At 34.2% G+C, this 17,297-nt stretch overlaps 1 protein-coding gene across 3 annotated transcripts in view; it reads right to left on the bottom strand.

The window, feature by feature from the left end:
- LOC122038280 (diacylglycerol kinase 3-like) overlaps positions 1–15,952 on the bottom strand; it is a 35,233-nt gene extending 19,281 nt beyond the window's left edge. Inside the window, exons 1-6 of one of the 3 annotated variants that reach the window (XM_042597934.1) lie at positions 15,460–15,951; positions 14,209–14,319; positions 13,910–14,041; positions 13,739–13,824; positions 13,182–13,263; positions 95–170 (exon numbers count right to left, since the gene is read on the bottom strand). In XM_042597934.1, coding sequence (XP_042453868.1) covers positions 95–170; positions 13,182–13,263; positions 13,739–13,824; positions 13,910–14,041; positions 14,209–14,319; positions 15,460–15,771 — 799 coding nt within the window. In that variant the 5' untranslated portion in view covers positions 15,772–15,951. Of the gene's footprint in view, positions 1–94; positions 171–13,181; positions 13,264–13,738; positions 13,825–13,909; positions 14,042–14,208; positions 14,320–15,459 lie in introns of all 3 variants that reach the window. The other 2 variants (XM_042597936.1, XM_042597933.1) reach the window with 2 other exon arrangements.
- Positions 15,953–17,297: the final 1,345 nt, after the last annotated feature.

Raw genomic sequence — 17,297 nt, 5'->3', positions numbered from 1 at the left:
TTTCTTAAGAGGTTTAGATTGGTTTTAAGCTGTTACCAGATTACTCCACTGTTAATGAATCAATAAGATAAATATAGGAAACATCTTCATATACCAATGCTGAAGTATTTGTAGAAAACTCCTCCATCTTTAGATAAATTAGCAGGCAATTCTGTTTGCAGGTCCACACTCTGCAACAACATTGTCGTATTATTAATAGCTTAATTGAGTAAATTAAGTAAAATTTTGCAATAGTTTTTCAGCATGTAGAAATTGCATATTGAAACAAGTAGTACTCAAAGCAGTGCAGATAAGATATAAACATAAACTAGGACAAGCAAAGCAAACATCAAAGAAGAAGAGAACAGCAAGTTTCGTGTAGAATGACTCGTGTGAACATGACTTCAGACAGATACCAAAAATATCTTTAGTATATGAAATGCTTGCTAGCAATTTAATTTGGTTGAATATTTTCAAAATTATTTCTAGTCAGAGAGTGTTTATAATAAATACAATAGGATAGCCCGGTGTAGTCTCAGGGAAAAGTCAAACCACGTTGGGTCTATTATATGCAACCTTACCTTGCATTGCAAGAGGTTGTTTCCGCAACTTGAATCCATTGCAAGGCCACACTTGGGAGAAATTGCATACAAGTTGGTTTCATTGTTTGTCAAAAAAGATGATGTTTATTATGTATTAAATTATAGTGTAACATTCACTTTATGTTTATATTTGTCAATGGCTTTAAGGATGCACGAAGTTCATTTAATTAAATATTCTCATTATTTTATTTAAATTAATATCACAATCCACTTAGTTCTTACATAGTGCATATGAAGGTTTAAAATTTCAAACCAAAGTTTCAGTCTTGGGCCAAAATGATATGGTTCCAATATAGTATCATGTCATGCCAATACAATTTTGATTAAAAAATAATAACATAATTTTAATATACACTAATAATTTATTCAATTTTTGCATGTAAGAAGCTAGAACAAGTGAACCCTTCTCTAATCCTATGTAAACTTAGCATGTTTTACTTTAAATTCTGCAAAATTAAGGTATTTTCAAATTTGAAACCCCAAGCCAGAGAAGCTTTTATTGTTGATGGTGCAAATTTGTTTGAAATGAATTGGTATAATTATTAATTTATGTAATTGTGTTTAAAATTTATTTATGAGCATTTTAATAGAGCATTAAATATCACATTTTATATTTTGTTTGATAAGAACCTAAACAAAAACTTTGAATGAAATGAAATAATTTAAAATTCTATTATTTAATTTTAATTTGGTAATGTTTTTCCACATAACTGTAATTATTAGGTGGGGGAAAAATAAAAAGATACAAAATTTGTAAAATTTTAGGATGTAAAATATTACATTTAAAATTTTAAATATAAATAAATAAAACTGGAATTGAACTCGATTAAATTAAATTTGGAAATTTTAGGTTCAAGATTTTTTAATAAAATCATATTCAAATTTGAAAATAGAGTGTTTTTTTAAATATAATTTTACCTGAATTAAAAATTATGGAAAAATTAATTTTAAAATTTAATTAAATAATTTTTCATTTAATCAAAGTGAGAGAAAACATAAAGGAGGACAAAAAGACCTTGACATTTAATCGAAGTGACATATCAAATCCTATATTCACCTATGTTAGATACTAAATTTTATCCCATTTTGAATTTAAATTTTTGTATTTTAAACTATTTTTTAAAATAAAATAAATAATTAAGTTAAATGAAATTAATATTTTAAGTTTTATTGTTGAGTGGAAGTTAGTTCAAGGTTAAATAGAGCTCATCAAGTAGATATGATGATTAGGATTAAGGGATTTATTTTGATCAATTTAAATTTAGTTAAAATTTATATACAAGTCATATTTAATTAGGTTAGTTGTATTTTTATAAGGCTAGAAATGTATATAATTATTTAATTAGCTTATATTTATCTTTCCTATGACTTCTACACTAGTCGTTCGCATTCTATACTGGTCGTCCGCCTTCTATAGCAGCCTTTGCACTCACCACCAGCAACGAACATTACGCTCACCACTAGCAATGCCCCTTGGGCCCATAAATACTGTAGCTATATCTCCGTTGTGCATCTCTCTGATAAGGTATTTCCTCTCCGAGTTCTCTACTTCTCTCTAGTCTTTCTTTTATATTTCTCTCCCTTGTATTTTCAAATCTTTCAGTGTTGAAGCTTCCCGTGATGAGCATTCTGCGTGCAAGTTAGCAGGCAGAAACAAGAAATTCGCCTTTGTTGATCGGCATGACTCGATACTTGAAATCTTGGTACATATCAACAAAATCACATATCACGCGATTATGTACACTAATCTGGTTATGAACTAATTTTATCAAATCCATTAATAACTTATTTGCAACTTGCATAACTTTTTCACACCTATCTTTTTTTCACAACTTTGAAAGGTACTCTAAGGTACATCTTACTACTTGGAGAACTAGGCTAATCTTGGATTATGGATAATAGCATGGTTTCAGCTTTCAAGAGTTTACTAGTATCAATTGGCATGGTCAAAATATATCATTTCAATCATCAAACAATGCTTCTATCGTGCCATGTTACCACCTATAGTGACACTAGAGTTCGTTGGTACCATTGTACCAACCAAGACAGGTCCATCTCAACCTATCTTGGTCCATTTTGGATAAAACTAGATGTGTAGATTTTCTTCCCATAACACATATTTTATCTACACATTATGATGATGAGATGAAACACTATAGAGGAGAGGTAACACTTATTGGAGAGGAGGGGTGACCCAAAGCTGGAGAAACTGATATGCATCTATATCTTGTACTTGTATCATATTCAATTCGAGTTGTGGTAATACAAATCCAACTCCAAGCTATTAAGTTAGATATCCATATATGGACACATAAAGAAACTTATTCCAATATTGAATTCTAGGGGAGCATAATTTAAGTTGGGTCTTGGAAAATTATAGAGTTAAATTTCATATATGGACTCATGGATAAATTAATTACAATATTAAATTCCAGGGAGCATATATGCACTCTGAATGTTTGTTGCTCCAAAATTTAATTCAATTGATTTGCTAATTACTACATGCATGTTTTAGATGTAAGCGGAAGAGATTCATAAAATTAAAATACATCCAAGTTATCCTGGCAAAGCACACCAAACCATTGTTGACACAATAAAATATTAAAATCATATCATTCTGGTTGGAGACAAAAATTATAACATGGAACAATATTTAAAAAATTAAACCTTGATAGTAGAAAGAGTCTAGATGCACCCATGATTTAAAATTTCAACCTATGTCGAAGTTTTAATCTCAAACCGGAACGATACAGTTTCGATACCATATCATGTCATACTGATACAATTTCAATACTTTTAAATTTTTAAATACAAATGTATATTAATTTTATTAGTATTTGATTATTAAATATGTTTTATTAATGTTATATTTTGAGATGTTGAGTTCATATTTCAATATTTTTTTATAAAATAATATCTATTAAATTTTTATAAAATTATTTTAAAAATAAGTTATTTGAAAATTTCAAAAATAATTATAAAACTATTTGAAGGTTTAAAATTATTTTTTAAAGGTCTCCATTTCGAGTCCGGGCGATGCCACCAAACTTCGGCCATGATGAACCATTCATGTGGCCCCAAGCCCGGATAAAGGAGGAGGGTTGTGTTAGGTTGTCAGCCAGCGTTAAAAATATAACAAATGTTCAATGAATAGATCCATTAAACTATTGTGCTAATACTAGGTTGTTCCGAAGAAACGCGTTGTATGGTCCAACTGTAAAGTCTAAGCAAGAACGACTACATCTCCAAAACTCAGTGTAGTGCTAAATATGTAAGAGTTCGCATTGCAAGGTCCGACTGTAACGTATTGGCAAGGACCGCTACATCTCCATAAGAACTTTGATATAATGTTAAATGGGCAAGAGTTCTTGCACCATAGGTTAAATAAGAACAAATATGATAGGAAAACTAATAGCATAATATTTGGAATATGGAACATAGGATCCTCACGAGTAAATCAATGGAGGTAGTAGATACAATTATTAGAAGAAGAATTAGTATTTTGTGTATACAAGAAACAAAATAGGTAGGCAAGAAGGCAAAGATGATAGAGAACTCGGATTTTAAGTTATGGTATATAGGAAAGAGTAAAGAAAAAATAGAGTGGGTATTGTTGTAGATAGCAAATTAAAGGATGAAGTTGTAGGAGTAGTTAGAAAAGGGGATAGAATTATAGCTCTTAAGATAATAGTGGCGAAAGAAATTATGAACGTAATTGGCTTATATGCACCGCAAGTAGAGTTAGATAAAGCTACCAAATCAAGGTTTTGGGATGACTTAAATGAAATATTACAAAATATTCCGTCAAATGAAATGATTTTATCAAAATGGGCATGTCAAAGTAAAAAATGAGAAATATGAGAAGGTACATGGAGATATAAGTTTGAAACGAGAAATGAATAAGGGAAAATTATATTAGATTTTGCGATAGCATATGACCTTATATTAGCTAATACATTTTTTAAGAAAAGAGAAGAACACTCAGTCACATTCAAAAGTGGGAATAATAAATCACAAATTGACTTTCTTATGGTTAGGAAGAATGATAGAAAGATTTGTAAAAATGCAAGGTCAACCTTAGAGAAAGTTTAACTACCCAACATAAGTTAGTAGTGTTAGATATACGTCTCAAATATAATATCAATAGAAAGAAAATATATACGACTCCTAGAATTAAGTGGTGGAAATTAAAGGATAGAAAGCAAAATATATTTAAGGAGAAGGTAAGAATACAAGTATTAGGTAAAATATATTGTGACTCTAATACGACATGAGATAAGATTGTATCAAAGTTGAAAATAGTAGCTAAGAGTGTACTCGGTGAGTCAAATGGATATGCACCACTAAATAAGAAATCTTGGTGGTAGAATGAGGTCTCCTCAGGACGGTCTAGTGGCTAGCGCATGAGGTATTGCCACCATAAGGTCTAGGGTTCAAATCTCGACAAAACCGAGGTAAATACCTCCCTTATGTACTAGTCACTATTCCAAAGGCTAGTAGCTGCCTGTGATTTACCTCCTCTATGTTGGCCCTGGGACGGGTTGGCGGGAGCACTGGGGGCGAGCGTATTCGCCTTTTGCCACCTTGGTGGTGGAATGAGAACGTACAAGAGAAAGTGAAGGAAAAATGAACAACTTATAAGGAATTATATATTTATAAGAATGAGGAAAATTTTAAAAAAATATACAAGAAAGAGGCTAAAAAAGTAGTAAATGAAGCAAAGAATGAGAGGCTAAAAAAGTAGTGAATGAAGCAAAGAATGAAATTTTTGAACGATTATATCAAAATTGGATACAAAAGAAAGGGAAAGAGACATTCATAGAATAGCTAAAATGAGAAAAAGGAAGAAAGAGATCTTATCCAAATAAAATATAATAAATATGAATGTAATAGGGTACTAGTAAATGATGAAGAAATAAAAGAGCAGTGGAAGAGGTTTTTTCATCAACTTTTTAATGAAGGTTTAGGTGATCAACTTAATTTAGGTAATTTAAGTAGGTCAAATGAGTATAGAAATTAAAATTTTATCCTAGAATTCAAATTTTAGAAATAGAATAAGCTTTAAATGGGATGCACAATGGAAAAGTTGTTGGACGAAATGATATTCCGACAAAGACATGGAAGTGCCTAGGAAAATAAAGTATTGAATAACTTATAAAAGTATTTAACATGATATTGAAAACAAAAAAAATATTTGATGAATGGAAGGTAAGCACTCTAGTTCCCTTATATAAGAATAAGAGAGACGTATAAAATTGTGCAAACTATAAGGGTATTAAACTAATGAGTCATACCATGAAACTTTAGGAAAAAGCAATAGAAAAAAAATTAAGGAAGGAGAACACGGTGACCGAAAATCAATTCGAGTTCATATTTAACAATAGAAGCGATACATCTTCTTAGACAACTTATTGAAAAATATCAAGAGCAAAAGCAAGATCTACACATAATATTCATTGACTTAGAAAAGTTTATGATAGAGTTCCAAAAGAAATTATATTGAGAATTTATAAAAGAAATGTGTTAGCATAACATATGTTGAACTAATTAAGGATATGTACAAGGATGTAACGACCAGAGTAAAAACTTCAGGCAGAGTAACTGAAGTATTTCCAATAAAAATAGGGTTACATCAAGGATTAACTCTAAGTCCCTATCTTTTACACTAATTATGGACAAACTCACAGCATCATGGTGTATGTTGTTTGCAGATAATATTATTTTGGTAGATGAAACACGTGAAGGAATAAATGCTAAACTAGAATCTTAGCAGGAAATACTAGAAGGGAAAGGTTTTAGTCTTAGTAGAATAAAAACACAATATATGGAATTTAAGTTTAGCAATATTAGACGTAATGAGACAATTGTTAAGATAGAAGATGACGAGTTGCTCAGAACCGAGGGCTTTAAATATTTAGGATCATTTTTACAAAATTATCGAGGGATTGAGAGAGATGTCTTACATAAAATACAAGTAAGATGGTTAAAATGGAGGAGAGCGTCAAATATTTTATATGACCATAAAGTACCTCAAAAACTTAAAGGAAAGTTCATTAAAATCACGGTTAAACTTGCTATGTTATATGAACCTGAATGTTGATGGGTTATGGCTCGAGCATATGAGCAGAAATGAGGATGTTAAGGTGGATGTGTTGATATACGAGGATGGACAGAATAAGAAATAAGAGCATTAGAGAAAAAATCAGAGTTACATCTATTGAGGGAAAACTCTGAGAGACACGTTTAAGATGGTACAGACATGTACTTAAATGACCAATAAATGATCTAGTTAGGCAATGTGAAACAAACACACATATCAAACGAGGAAAAGGAAGACAAAAAAAAGACTTGGTTAGTAACAATAAAACAAGATAAAATTTATTTAAGTATAGAAGATGATATCAGTGTTTTAAATGGTGGTCGAGGCGGCCGCCTAGGCGGGAGGCAGGTATCAACCGCAATGCCTTATGCTGAGGCAGTGCTTTAGGTGGTAACTCACCTTCTTCTGTCACCGCCGTGCCTGGAGTCGCCGCTACTGCCATTTTGCCACGGTGACACGCCCGGATACATAGCTTGGGTCAGATGACGAATTCAGATGCATCGCGCGAGCTTGATCACAGCGTCCGGGCCCTGCGACTCGTTCGGACGCATCGCGCAAGCCTAGACACGTCGCCCGAGCTCGACGACCCACCCGGAGGCGTCGCTCGAACTCGACGATAGGCCTCGACACGTTGCTCAGACCCAATGACGTGTCTGAACTCGTCACGTGGTCCCAGGAATGTGTCAAACTTGTCACTCAACTGAAATAGAGTACACAGATAAGTTGTAAGTTAGGGTTTATTAAATTACTTTATGTTAATAATTTTAATCAGCTCCTAACTATGATTGGGATAATTTAAATAAACTTAATTAAAACCTAATAAAATTATCCTATTAATTATATATATATATATAATTTTATTTTTATTCTTTATTTTTAAATATTTAGATTAAATATTTAAATTTTAATTAATATATTTGATTAAAAGTAAATATTATAAAGAATAATGATTATTTATAATATTATGTATGAAAAAAGTAAAAAATATTCAACCGCCTAGGCACTACTCAGGCACCACTTAGGCGGCCGAGGCGGTAGACGGTCACTAACCGCCCCGCCACCGCCTACCACAATTTACAACACGGGATGATATAGTAGAAGATAGATATCAATGGCATAAAAGGTTTCATATAGCTAACCTAGACTAATGGGATAAGGCTTGGTTGTGTTCGAACCCTAAAGTTGTTTTGATGTGATCAATAAGTTAGGTCCTGCCGTATTTTTAACCTTGTGTCTAAGTGTGCAGGAGCTTAGGAGCACAGGGAGTCGAGCAAAAGACGCAACTAGCGAGAAGGACGGCATGGGAGGGAGTCGACGGGCTCGGTGCGTCTGAGGTACGAGGCGCTGCGGAAGAGTACGTGGGCGGACGAGAAGGAGGCGCACGGCGTTTCCGAGGGATGAGAAGCCGGAGCGAAAGGTTGCTCGAGAAGGCCGAAATTGGGTTCGGACGAGCCTTATTTCGGTTAGCTGAAATCACCCAAGCGAGTGGAGCCGGAGCAGAAGACCCGGACCGAGGCGAGCTGCACCGGAGCAAAGGACCCGGACCAAAAGTCAACCTTGTTGACTTTACTAGTCCGGGCGCCCGGAGCCGTTCCGGGCGCCCGGAGTTAGATTTTGACCAGGATCGCGTCAAACGCGATCTGTTGCGAAGGGGATAAAAGTTTATCCCCTCCCAGGTGCCTAGACCCCTTCCAAGCACCCCGACCAAGGCTATAAATACAGCCTTGATCCAGAAGCTTCAAATCAACTAAAAAATTCTGTATTCCAACACTTGTGCGCTTCCTTGTTAGTTTAGTTTTTATTTTTTGCGCTTTCACTACTGTAAGAGGCTTCTCCGCCTGAAAAAGATACTAGTACGGCACTTTCCTTGGATTAACAACCTCCCCGGTTGTAACCAAGTAAAAACCCTTTGCCTCTTCTTTTACTTTCTGTTTAGTTAATTTATTTATGCAAGTGTTCTGTTGAAAGTTCGAGAAGGGTTGTTTTTATTTTCGCAGGGCTCTTCAACCCCCTTTTTAGTCGGCCAACGCGATCCAACAAGTGGTATCAGAGCCAAGACGCTTCAGGAGGACTAACCGCCAATCGAAGCAAAGACGATGGTCGGACCGAGTATATACCCGCCAAAGTTCGAAGGGAAATTCGCTACCTGGAAAAAACGAATGCAGGCATTTTTTAAAACGGATTTTGAGTTATTGTTAATTATGGAATTCGGTTTTACAGCAACAGAAGGTAAAGAGAAATATCAGTGGACAAAAAAGGAGCAGGCCGACTACGTGACAAACGGTAAAGCGGAGTACCATCTGCTGAGCGTTCTTCCGCCACAAGAAGCCAACCAATCGGCAACTACGACTCCGCGAAAGAACTTGGGGAGAAGTTCCTTGAGCTACATGAAGGGACGTCCGAAGCCAAACTCGTAAGACGGGATCTACTTTGCAACCAACTCACCAACCTGCGACTTGGAGAAGACGAAACAACTGCGCATCTGCACTAGAGAGTTAAAGAATTCATCACCGAACTTTCGAATCTCGGAGAAAAGGTAAGTAACCGAGATTCGCTAATGTACGCACTAAATTCTTTTCCTAGAAATATGAAATAGGCATCACTAGTAGATGTCTTTTATATTTCTAAAGACTTAGAAAAAATTACTTTGGAAGAATTATTCTCGACATTTGAAGTGCATGAATCAAGATGTGCAGGTACGAAGGAGTCCAAGCACAACGTCGCCCTCAAAGCATCGAGAGACGAACCAGAGTCAGAGTCTTCTCTCGACGACGAGGAAATGGTTATAATGGTAAGACGTTTTAAGAAACTATGTAAGTCTAGAAATACTAACCATTCGCAGGGTAGAAAGAAAAGGATGATCCGCTGCTACCACTGCAACGAAGAAGGGCACGTCAAGGACAACTGCCCCAAGCTAAGGAACAAGGACAAAGACAAAGGTAAGAAGCCTGTCCAAAAGCGCAAGATCTTAAAGGCGACATGGAACGATACGTCGTCCGAATCGAAAGTCAAGGCCTTCTTCAGACTTACATTAATGGCAAGTCATCAAGACGACGACTGCGATTCAAGCTCTTCCGAAATGAGCATCGAGAGCATCGATGAAAGGGGAGCTACGTCGGAAGAAAGCAGCAGTTCAAGGGAGACTCGAATAACGAGATCGACAAGGTAAGTCAGGTACGATCTCTTCCTTCCAACAAATTATTTAAGTTCGTTAAATTGTTAACAAAAGATTGTTGTAAATTAGAAAAAGAAAATAAAAACTTAAAAGTAATTTTAGCTAAATCTTGCCCATTAGAAGAATTAGATAAAGCAAAATTAGAAAATGAAAACTTGAAAATACAAGTAAATAACCTAAAAAATCATACTTGTTTATCGAATACAAATCTTAGAAAATACAATAATTTAAATTGGTATTTTAGATATCACCAGGGGAAAATCAAAAAAATTTCAAAAAGGTATGTCCCTAAGAAATTTTTAGTTAATTCAGTAGGCTGAAACCTATATTGGGTTCCAAAGTCTTGCTTAACTTGAACTATTAATTAGATTTAGCGCTTTCAGCGAGAAAATTAAACAGTTAATTTCTTTATGAGACTTTGTCTAAGAAAGTGATTGTTGCTCCAATAACCAAGAAGGCCAAGTGCCTCGCCACTACCTGGAAGCCAAAATATTGAAATGAAATATTCAATTAACTTTCTGATAATGCATTAAAATTAAAATTAAAATTAAATAATGCTCTAGAAAGTCTTTCAAATATTTTTTTTGGAAATAAAAAAAAAATTATTTTGCTTATAAAAATTTTCTGGCTTAAGTTTTCTGCTTAGAAAATTCTCAAAAATAATTTTGATTGCAAAAACTTAGAAATTTTTCAAAATATTTTTTCATGCAAAATTGTCTAACTTAGATTTTGTTTTCAACTTAGAAATTTTCTTTGAGATCTTCATTCACTTAGAAATATTTTATGAATATCTTTGAAATATTTTTCAAAACTTTCTAAGTTTTAACCCTTAGATTTTTCTTGAACCTTCATTTTTTATGTGATCAAAGGGGGAGAAGGAAAAGTATAAGTCTAGGGGGAGGTAGATCACAATTTTTAGACCATATTTTTTCTATCTTTTTGCACTTTATTGCAATTTTAGTTATTTCATTTTTATGTCTATTTACCATAACTTAACTTGGGTTGCCCACATCAAAAAGGGGGAGATTGTTGAAACCCCAAGGTTGTTTTAATGTGATCAACAAGTTAAGTTAGGTCCTGTCGTATTTTTAACCTTGCGTCTAAGTGTGCAGGAGCTTAGGAGCACAGGGAGTCGAGCAAAAGACACAGTTAGCGAGAAGGACGGCACGGGAGGGAGCCGACAAGCTCGGTGCGTCTGAGGTACGAGGCGCTGCGGAAGAGTACACGGGCAGACGAGAAGGAGGCGCGCGGCGTTTCTGAGGGACGAGAAGCCGGAGCGGAATGTTGCTTGAGAAGGCCGAAATTAGGTTCGGGCGAGCCTTATTTCGGTTGGCTGAATTCACCCTAGCGAGTGGAGCCGGAGCGGAAGACCCGAACCGAGGCGAGCAGCACCGGAGAAGAGGACCCGGACCAAAAGTCAACAAGGTTGACTTTACTAGTCCGGGCGCCCGGAGTTGGATTTTGACCAGGATCGCGTCAAACGCGATCTGTTGCGAAGGGGATAAAAGTTTATCCCCTCCCAGGTGCCTAGACCCCTTCCAAGCGCCCCGACCAAGGCTATAAATACAGCCTTGGTCCAGAAGCTTCAAATAAACTAAAGAATTCTGTATTCCAACACTTATGCGCTTCCTTGTTAGTTTAGCTTCTGTTTTTTGCGCTTTCACTGCTGTAAGAGGCTTCTCCGCCTGAAAGAGATACTAGTGCGACACTTTCCTTGGATTAACAACCTCCCCGGTTGTAACCAAGTAAAAACCCTTTGCCTCTTCTTTTACTTTCTATTTAGTTAATTTATTTATGCAAGTGTTCTGTTGAAAGCTCGAGAAGGGTTGTTTTATTTTCGCAAGGCTATTCAACCCCCTTCTATTTTCGCAATCCAACAGGTTGTTGTATTGGAAAATTTTTATTTTTTTAAAATTTATTTAAAATGTTTAGGAATTATATTTTGAAAAAATATATATATTATTTTTAAATTTACATTAAATTTTCAATATATATTAAAAAAATAATTATTTTATTAATTTTAAAAATTATTTAAAATAAATAAAAAATCTTAATATTTTATAACTATTATTAATAAATAATTATAACTATTATATATGATTAACAATTATATAATAATTAATAGTTTATTTATAATAAAAAATGCCTATTTAAAACATAAAAAATTTAACCTTAAAAAAAATTGCGGTAGCAACTGCGAGTGTTGCACCTCACGGAGATTGCCTCGGGATCGCGATCACGGTACCCTCTGCACCCCCCGTAGAGAGCTGTCGCAAGGTCACGACACCTCCATGACCTCACGAGGCAGCCTCAACCCGCAAGGTCGCGATGGTCTCGCGGTCGCAGTGCTAGACTGCTAGTAGAATAGTATCTATTCCATGCCGGAACAAAATAATGTATGTTTCGAATGACACGAGTCGACATTTCAAACCATGGATGCACCAAAACCATTGAATTTGATTCCACCAGACTAAGGTTATTTTTAGGCTTCTAGCAAAAATTTTCGAGATGTCACAAGGCTCTATTTATTGATAGTTATAACTGAGGCACAATGTGGCCGGATAAAAGTACCACCAATCAGGGTGGAGAGTAAGGTCATTATTGTTCTACTGCTATGACTTGGAATTAATCAGAGAAAATTTCACCTTGCTGAAATAGAATTTTTATTCTCAACTTTTGTTAATGTAAAAAAAAATAACTGATTAGAAAATTACTTGTTAAAGAGGCTTACATAGCACTCAGAGGAGGAATAAAGTTCATCTAACACAGTAGATGATGATAATAAGAGAAAATTAAAGAAGATACCATCTCTCATTCTATTTCCTCCTTAAATTGGAGATTTTATTCTGGAAATATCCTACATAATATATTTTTCACCAGTAACATGTTCAACAATAATAATAATAAACAAGCACAGTGTAACAAGCCTAAACAAAATAAAAGTCAGCTCCTGCAGAGGTTATCTTCAACACTAAATAAAAGCCACCATATCAAACTATTGGAACATTAATCTATTGTGCTAAAGTCTCAAAATATAACAGGACATTATGGTCAATTAAACTTCAAATTAGTGATAATTTGTGACAAATAATGATATCCAAGGATTACCTCATATACATATATGTAAATATATAGAAAAAGACTCGTATATTTAGTGAGAATGTAAAATAGCATGTAACATCATGAAATCCTTGACAACATCACACACACAATGATTTCATCTTGTTTCATTAATCTCATGCGAGCTAGTGAAATAAATGTTCAATTATCAAGTAAAAAACATAAAAGGAGATTATAAATTCCAAGAAGTCAAATTTGACCTCACCTGAGTAATGCCTTTTGGAAGAGAATATGGTACTTGTTTTTCCTTTTTTTTCCATTTTTTCATTACAATCTTAATGCCCCAACTGCAAAAGACAATTGCTAACTTGCCTAAGCTTCTAAGTTAGAAAGCAAAATCTAGATGGAAGTTTGGCTGGAACTTCTGTATTTAGAATAATGCCGTAAAGTTGCTAAGACTATCAACTCAAATAGCACAGCACATCTTGCAGAAAACAAAGTAGAAATAGAAAGAGCAAAATTATCCAAAGGATTTTAAAAAGAGTTAAAGAACTTTAGTAGTAACAAACAGTAAAAAATGGTCTATAATGTAATCTCCATATTTTGTGATAGAATTTTTTATTATGATACTAAAGCAAGCAATCCATGCCTATGAATCTATGATGACATAGACAAACATTTTGCATGAGAATGTACAGTTTACCCACAACATGCTAAGTGTTTATATATTGTTCCTGTTTGTGGATAGTAAGATTATCAATGGACATAAGTAAGCAAAATTGGCAACGTGAAGGTTATTACACTTGTATAGGTCATGCTTACCTATCAAGTTGTTCAACACGGTTGAAAGCTGCCTGAGGAAGAGATCTTTCTACTGCCAAAAGCCATGCAGAAGGCAATGAACCACCCTGGGAAATGAATTTCTCACGCATATTTTACTTCAGTTAAAATGCAAACCAAAACTAAGTAGGAAGATAGAGTTGCTTTTTTTACCCAACCAAAGCTCTTTGAAAGATCATTCCCTGTTCCAAGTGGAATAATGCCAATAGGTGGCACCTTTTGGGTACTAAATTTTTTTCCAAGGGTTCTTAATATCTTTCCTACTTCACCATCACCTCCTGCAATCTATAAATGATAGATATGAGAGACGTTGTCTTCTACAAAAGTCTGAAATTTCAGCGGCAATGAGCATCTTTCACCGGTATCTTTGAAACAACTTCAAGCAATGATAAATTAAATGACTTAGCAGGCGATTAATAAATATTGTGAAGTTCTTTGTCCAGAAACCATACCATAATTCTTAACTTTTCACTGATTGGTGGTTTTTTATTTGGATCATCCATATGCCTTAAGCAAGTCAAACCATACTGAAGGAAAGGCTCCATAACTGAGATATCAAATACCTGAAAGAGGTATCCAGTTCTTTAAGCAAGGCAAACCATACTGAATGAAATCAGAAGGTTCTATAGCTGGGACATCAAAAACTGGAGTTAATATGGTGAGAAGCAATAAGTGACCTGTTAACATTTTGATCTTAGGTTTATTTCTGCAAAGAATCTCTCTTATAGTATCTAATTTAAGGCAAAAACACTAATTATCAAAGAAATCTCATTATATTCCACCTGCATAATAATGCACTGGCTTGAACATTTCTTAAATCCATTTGTTTAGCATAAATCAACTTGTGGTGGGGTGGGCACAATAAGAATAGCTAAAGAAATTAATTCCAACTTCCACAAAAAATAGATGACAATCAGATCAAAACATGTGCATTTACATCAACTATGGAATCACTACAAGTTACTAGAAATTGGAAGTAATCCAGTTCCAGCATAGCACATTATTACGCATCTAAAATGTATCTTAATAGCAACAGTTGGAAGACTCACTTTATTTGACTTAGATTATTCATCTTTTATTATATTACAGTTAAAATAAATAATTATAAGTCAAGAGCAACCAATCTGATAGCTAGTCATTTTATTTATCTCATGTCAATGTCACATGCTCCTTGTATCAAAAGAGAACTTTTGGCATTAGGATTGATTCCAATTCCTATGCCAATGAAATTGAAAGGAGTTCAGAACATCACACTTTCTATCAATGGTTAATGGGGATATAGGACTTCGTGGGATTTGTAAGGTATATTATTAGAATATCTGCGACTTGCAAGTATTTGGTAGGTGTAACTTGGATGATAGAATGTGAGAACATAAATTACAATTTATTACGTCAATTGATGATGATAACCAGATTTGGTAGGTTTTCATCATAAGTAGAATGACTTTTCGACTTAACTCAGTCTGGATTGGTCATTCACTTCTGATTGAATTTGTTGACTCAAGCAATGTTTCAAATTAGCAACTGGACTCACTGAAAACAATTACTGGTGGAATTGGCATGCTTGACTCACTCCACAAACTCAACGACTTTAGTGTACAAAAACATAAGCACATTCTCGGCTAGCCGAGACCTGCGGCTTGAAGAACCTCCAAAATCTAATCTCTAGAGAATGCAGTAAAAAAAGTATTTTGTCTCTTTACCTGGTCCTCGCTGATGAGCTTTTGGAGATTGAACTTAATCTCGTGGCCGAGGTCCCCACCTCCTTTGCAATCTACGAACACCACAAGCGGCGCCTTCGGCTCCCCTGAAACCTCCTCCCGGTGATTCTCTTGAAACGTTTCCGCCAGCTTGACCCCGATATCGGCATCGAGCACCTTCGTGGCGACCACCATCCCAAAACGTAGGTGCGCAGGAATCAAAAACTTGCTCCTCAACTCCTCATCGTAGATTCTCTTACCGGCGACCCGGGGGTCCGACGATTTCATCGCCGTCTTGGACTTGGAGCTCGACATCTCGGACACCACTGCCCGGCCGGTTGGTCCTCATCACGCCCTCGCTTGCCTTAATCCCCGAACAAAGCGATGCGAGGAAGCTGAAACGAAGAGGAAGGAATGGATTCGATTCTTCGTACCCTCGCCATCCCATAACACGGTGGCAAAATACGCTCGCATTCATAACACTGGTAGAAAAGGCGAGGGCTCACGGGCGGCTGAGTACTAATTTTTTGAATAGTAATTAACATGTAAGGAAAAAGATATTTATTTTAATTTTATCAAAATTCAAATAATCTTATGGGTGACAACACCTCATAAACTCTAAATACATTACTATACCTCGCAAACATCTATTTTTTAAAAAAAAAAAATCTTTTAACTTGAATATTATAACTCAATTAAGAAACCTAAACTCCAAAAGTAAAATCTTAAAAAAAAATTAGCTTGAATATTATAACTCAATTGGGGAACTTGAATCCTAGGGATAAAAATTTTTTAAAAAAATTATATCAACCCAAGTACCTGGATTCGATCCAAGTGCCCCAAGCGTGCATCAAACAAGCATGCAAGATATCAATTTTATATATTTAGTCGTGCACCAAACAGGCACACAAAAGATCAAATAGATGTAATATTAATTTTTTAATCTCTCTCATCTATATGCATAACAACTTTCTTCTCTCTCCTACATATAAAATGTTGCTAATTTCTATAAATAAATACTATCTTGGTGCGGGTTATAAAAATTAGTATCACTTGGTGTGATTTGTAAAAAATCAATACTAAATGGTACACCAAGACTATAAACTAGCATCAATAGTGCTGCTTTATAAAAAAACTGACATCAAGTGATGCATCAAAACTACAAAGCGGTACTACAATGATGTTGAAAGATTTATATTTTAAATGCGTCATTGTCTATATTGAATGTTATCCATCTTTACTCATGTGAAAGTGTGTTGGACATTATTCTTTTATATATATATATAATTTTGCTATGATAAAAAAACAAAACAATGTAAACATGACCGGATATATAAAATTTTAAAAAATATTTTAAACAATTAATAACATCTTAATATGTATTTATCATCTTAATTTAGGAGTTTAAATTAGTCGAGTCAGGCCTATTATTTTTAAATTTATTTATTTCTTTTCAAGCTTATTTATTAAATATTCTTATGGATCAAACTTGAGTTTTTTTTTATCAAGCTCAACGTTATTATTTTTATAAATTAAGTTAAATGTTTATCTAATACATAATATTTATATTATTTTTATTTTAAATAATTTAATATTATAAAATTATAAATTATTATATTTTTATGTATTTAACTAAAAAATAAATTTATAATTAAATGTTATGTATATTACTAAATAAATTTTGATAGAAAATTAAAAGAATGTTTTTGTTTTTATTTTTTTTAAAATGAAGCGGTTTATTTATTTATGGTCCAGAGGATGCTCCAGTGAAAAAGAAAAAAGAGAATAATTTTTGAAAAAAGAAATTGTAATAAGAATCGTAGACTTTGAAAATTAAACAT

The sequence above is a fragment of the Zingiber officinale genome, chromosome 1A, assembly GCF_018446385.1.
Source record: "Zingiber officinale cultivar Zhangliang chromosome 1A, Zo_v1.1, whole genome shotgun sequence".
Lineage (NCBI taxonomy): Eukaryota > Viridiplantae > Streptophyta > Magnoliopsida > Zingiberales > Zingiberaceae > Zingiber > Zingiber officinale.
Note: the sequence above shows the minus strand (reverse complement) of the source record. Positions and strands in the feature narration are given on the sequence as shown.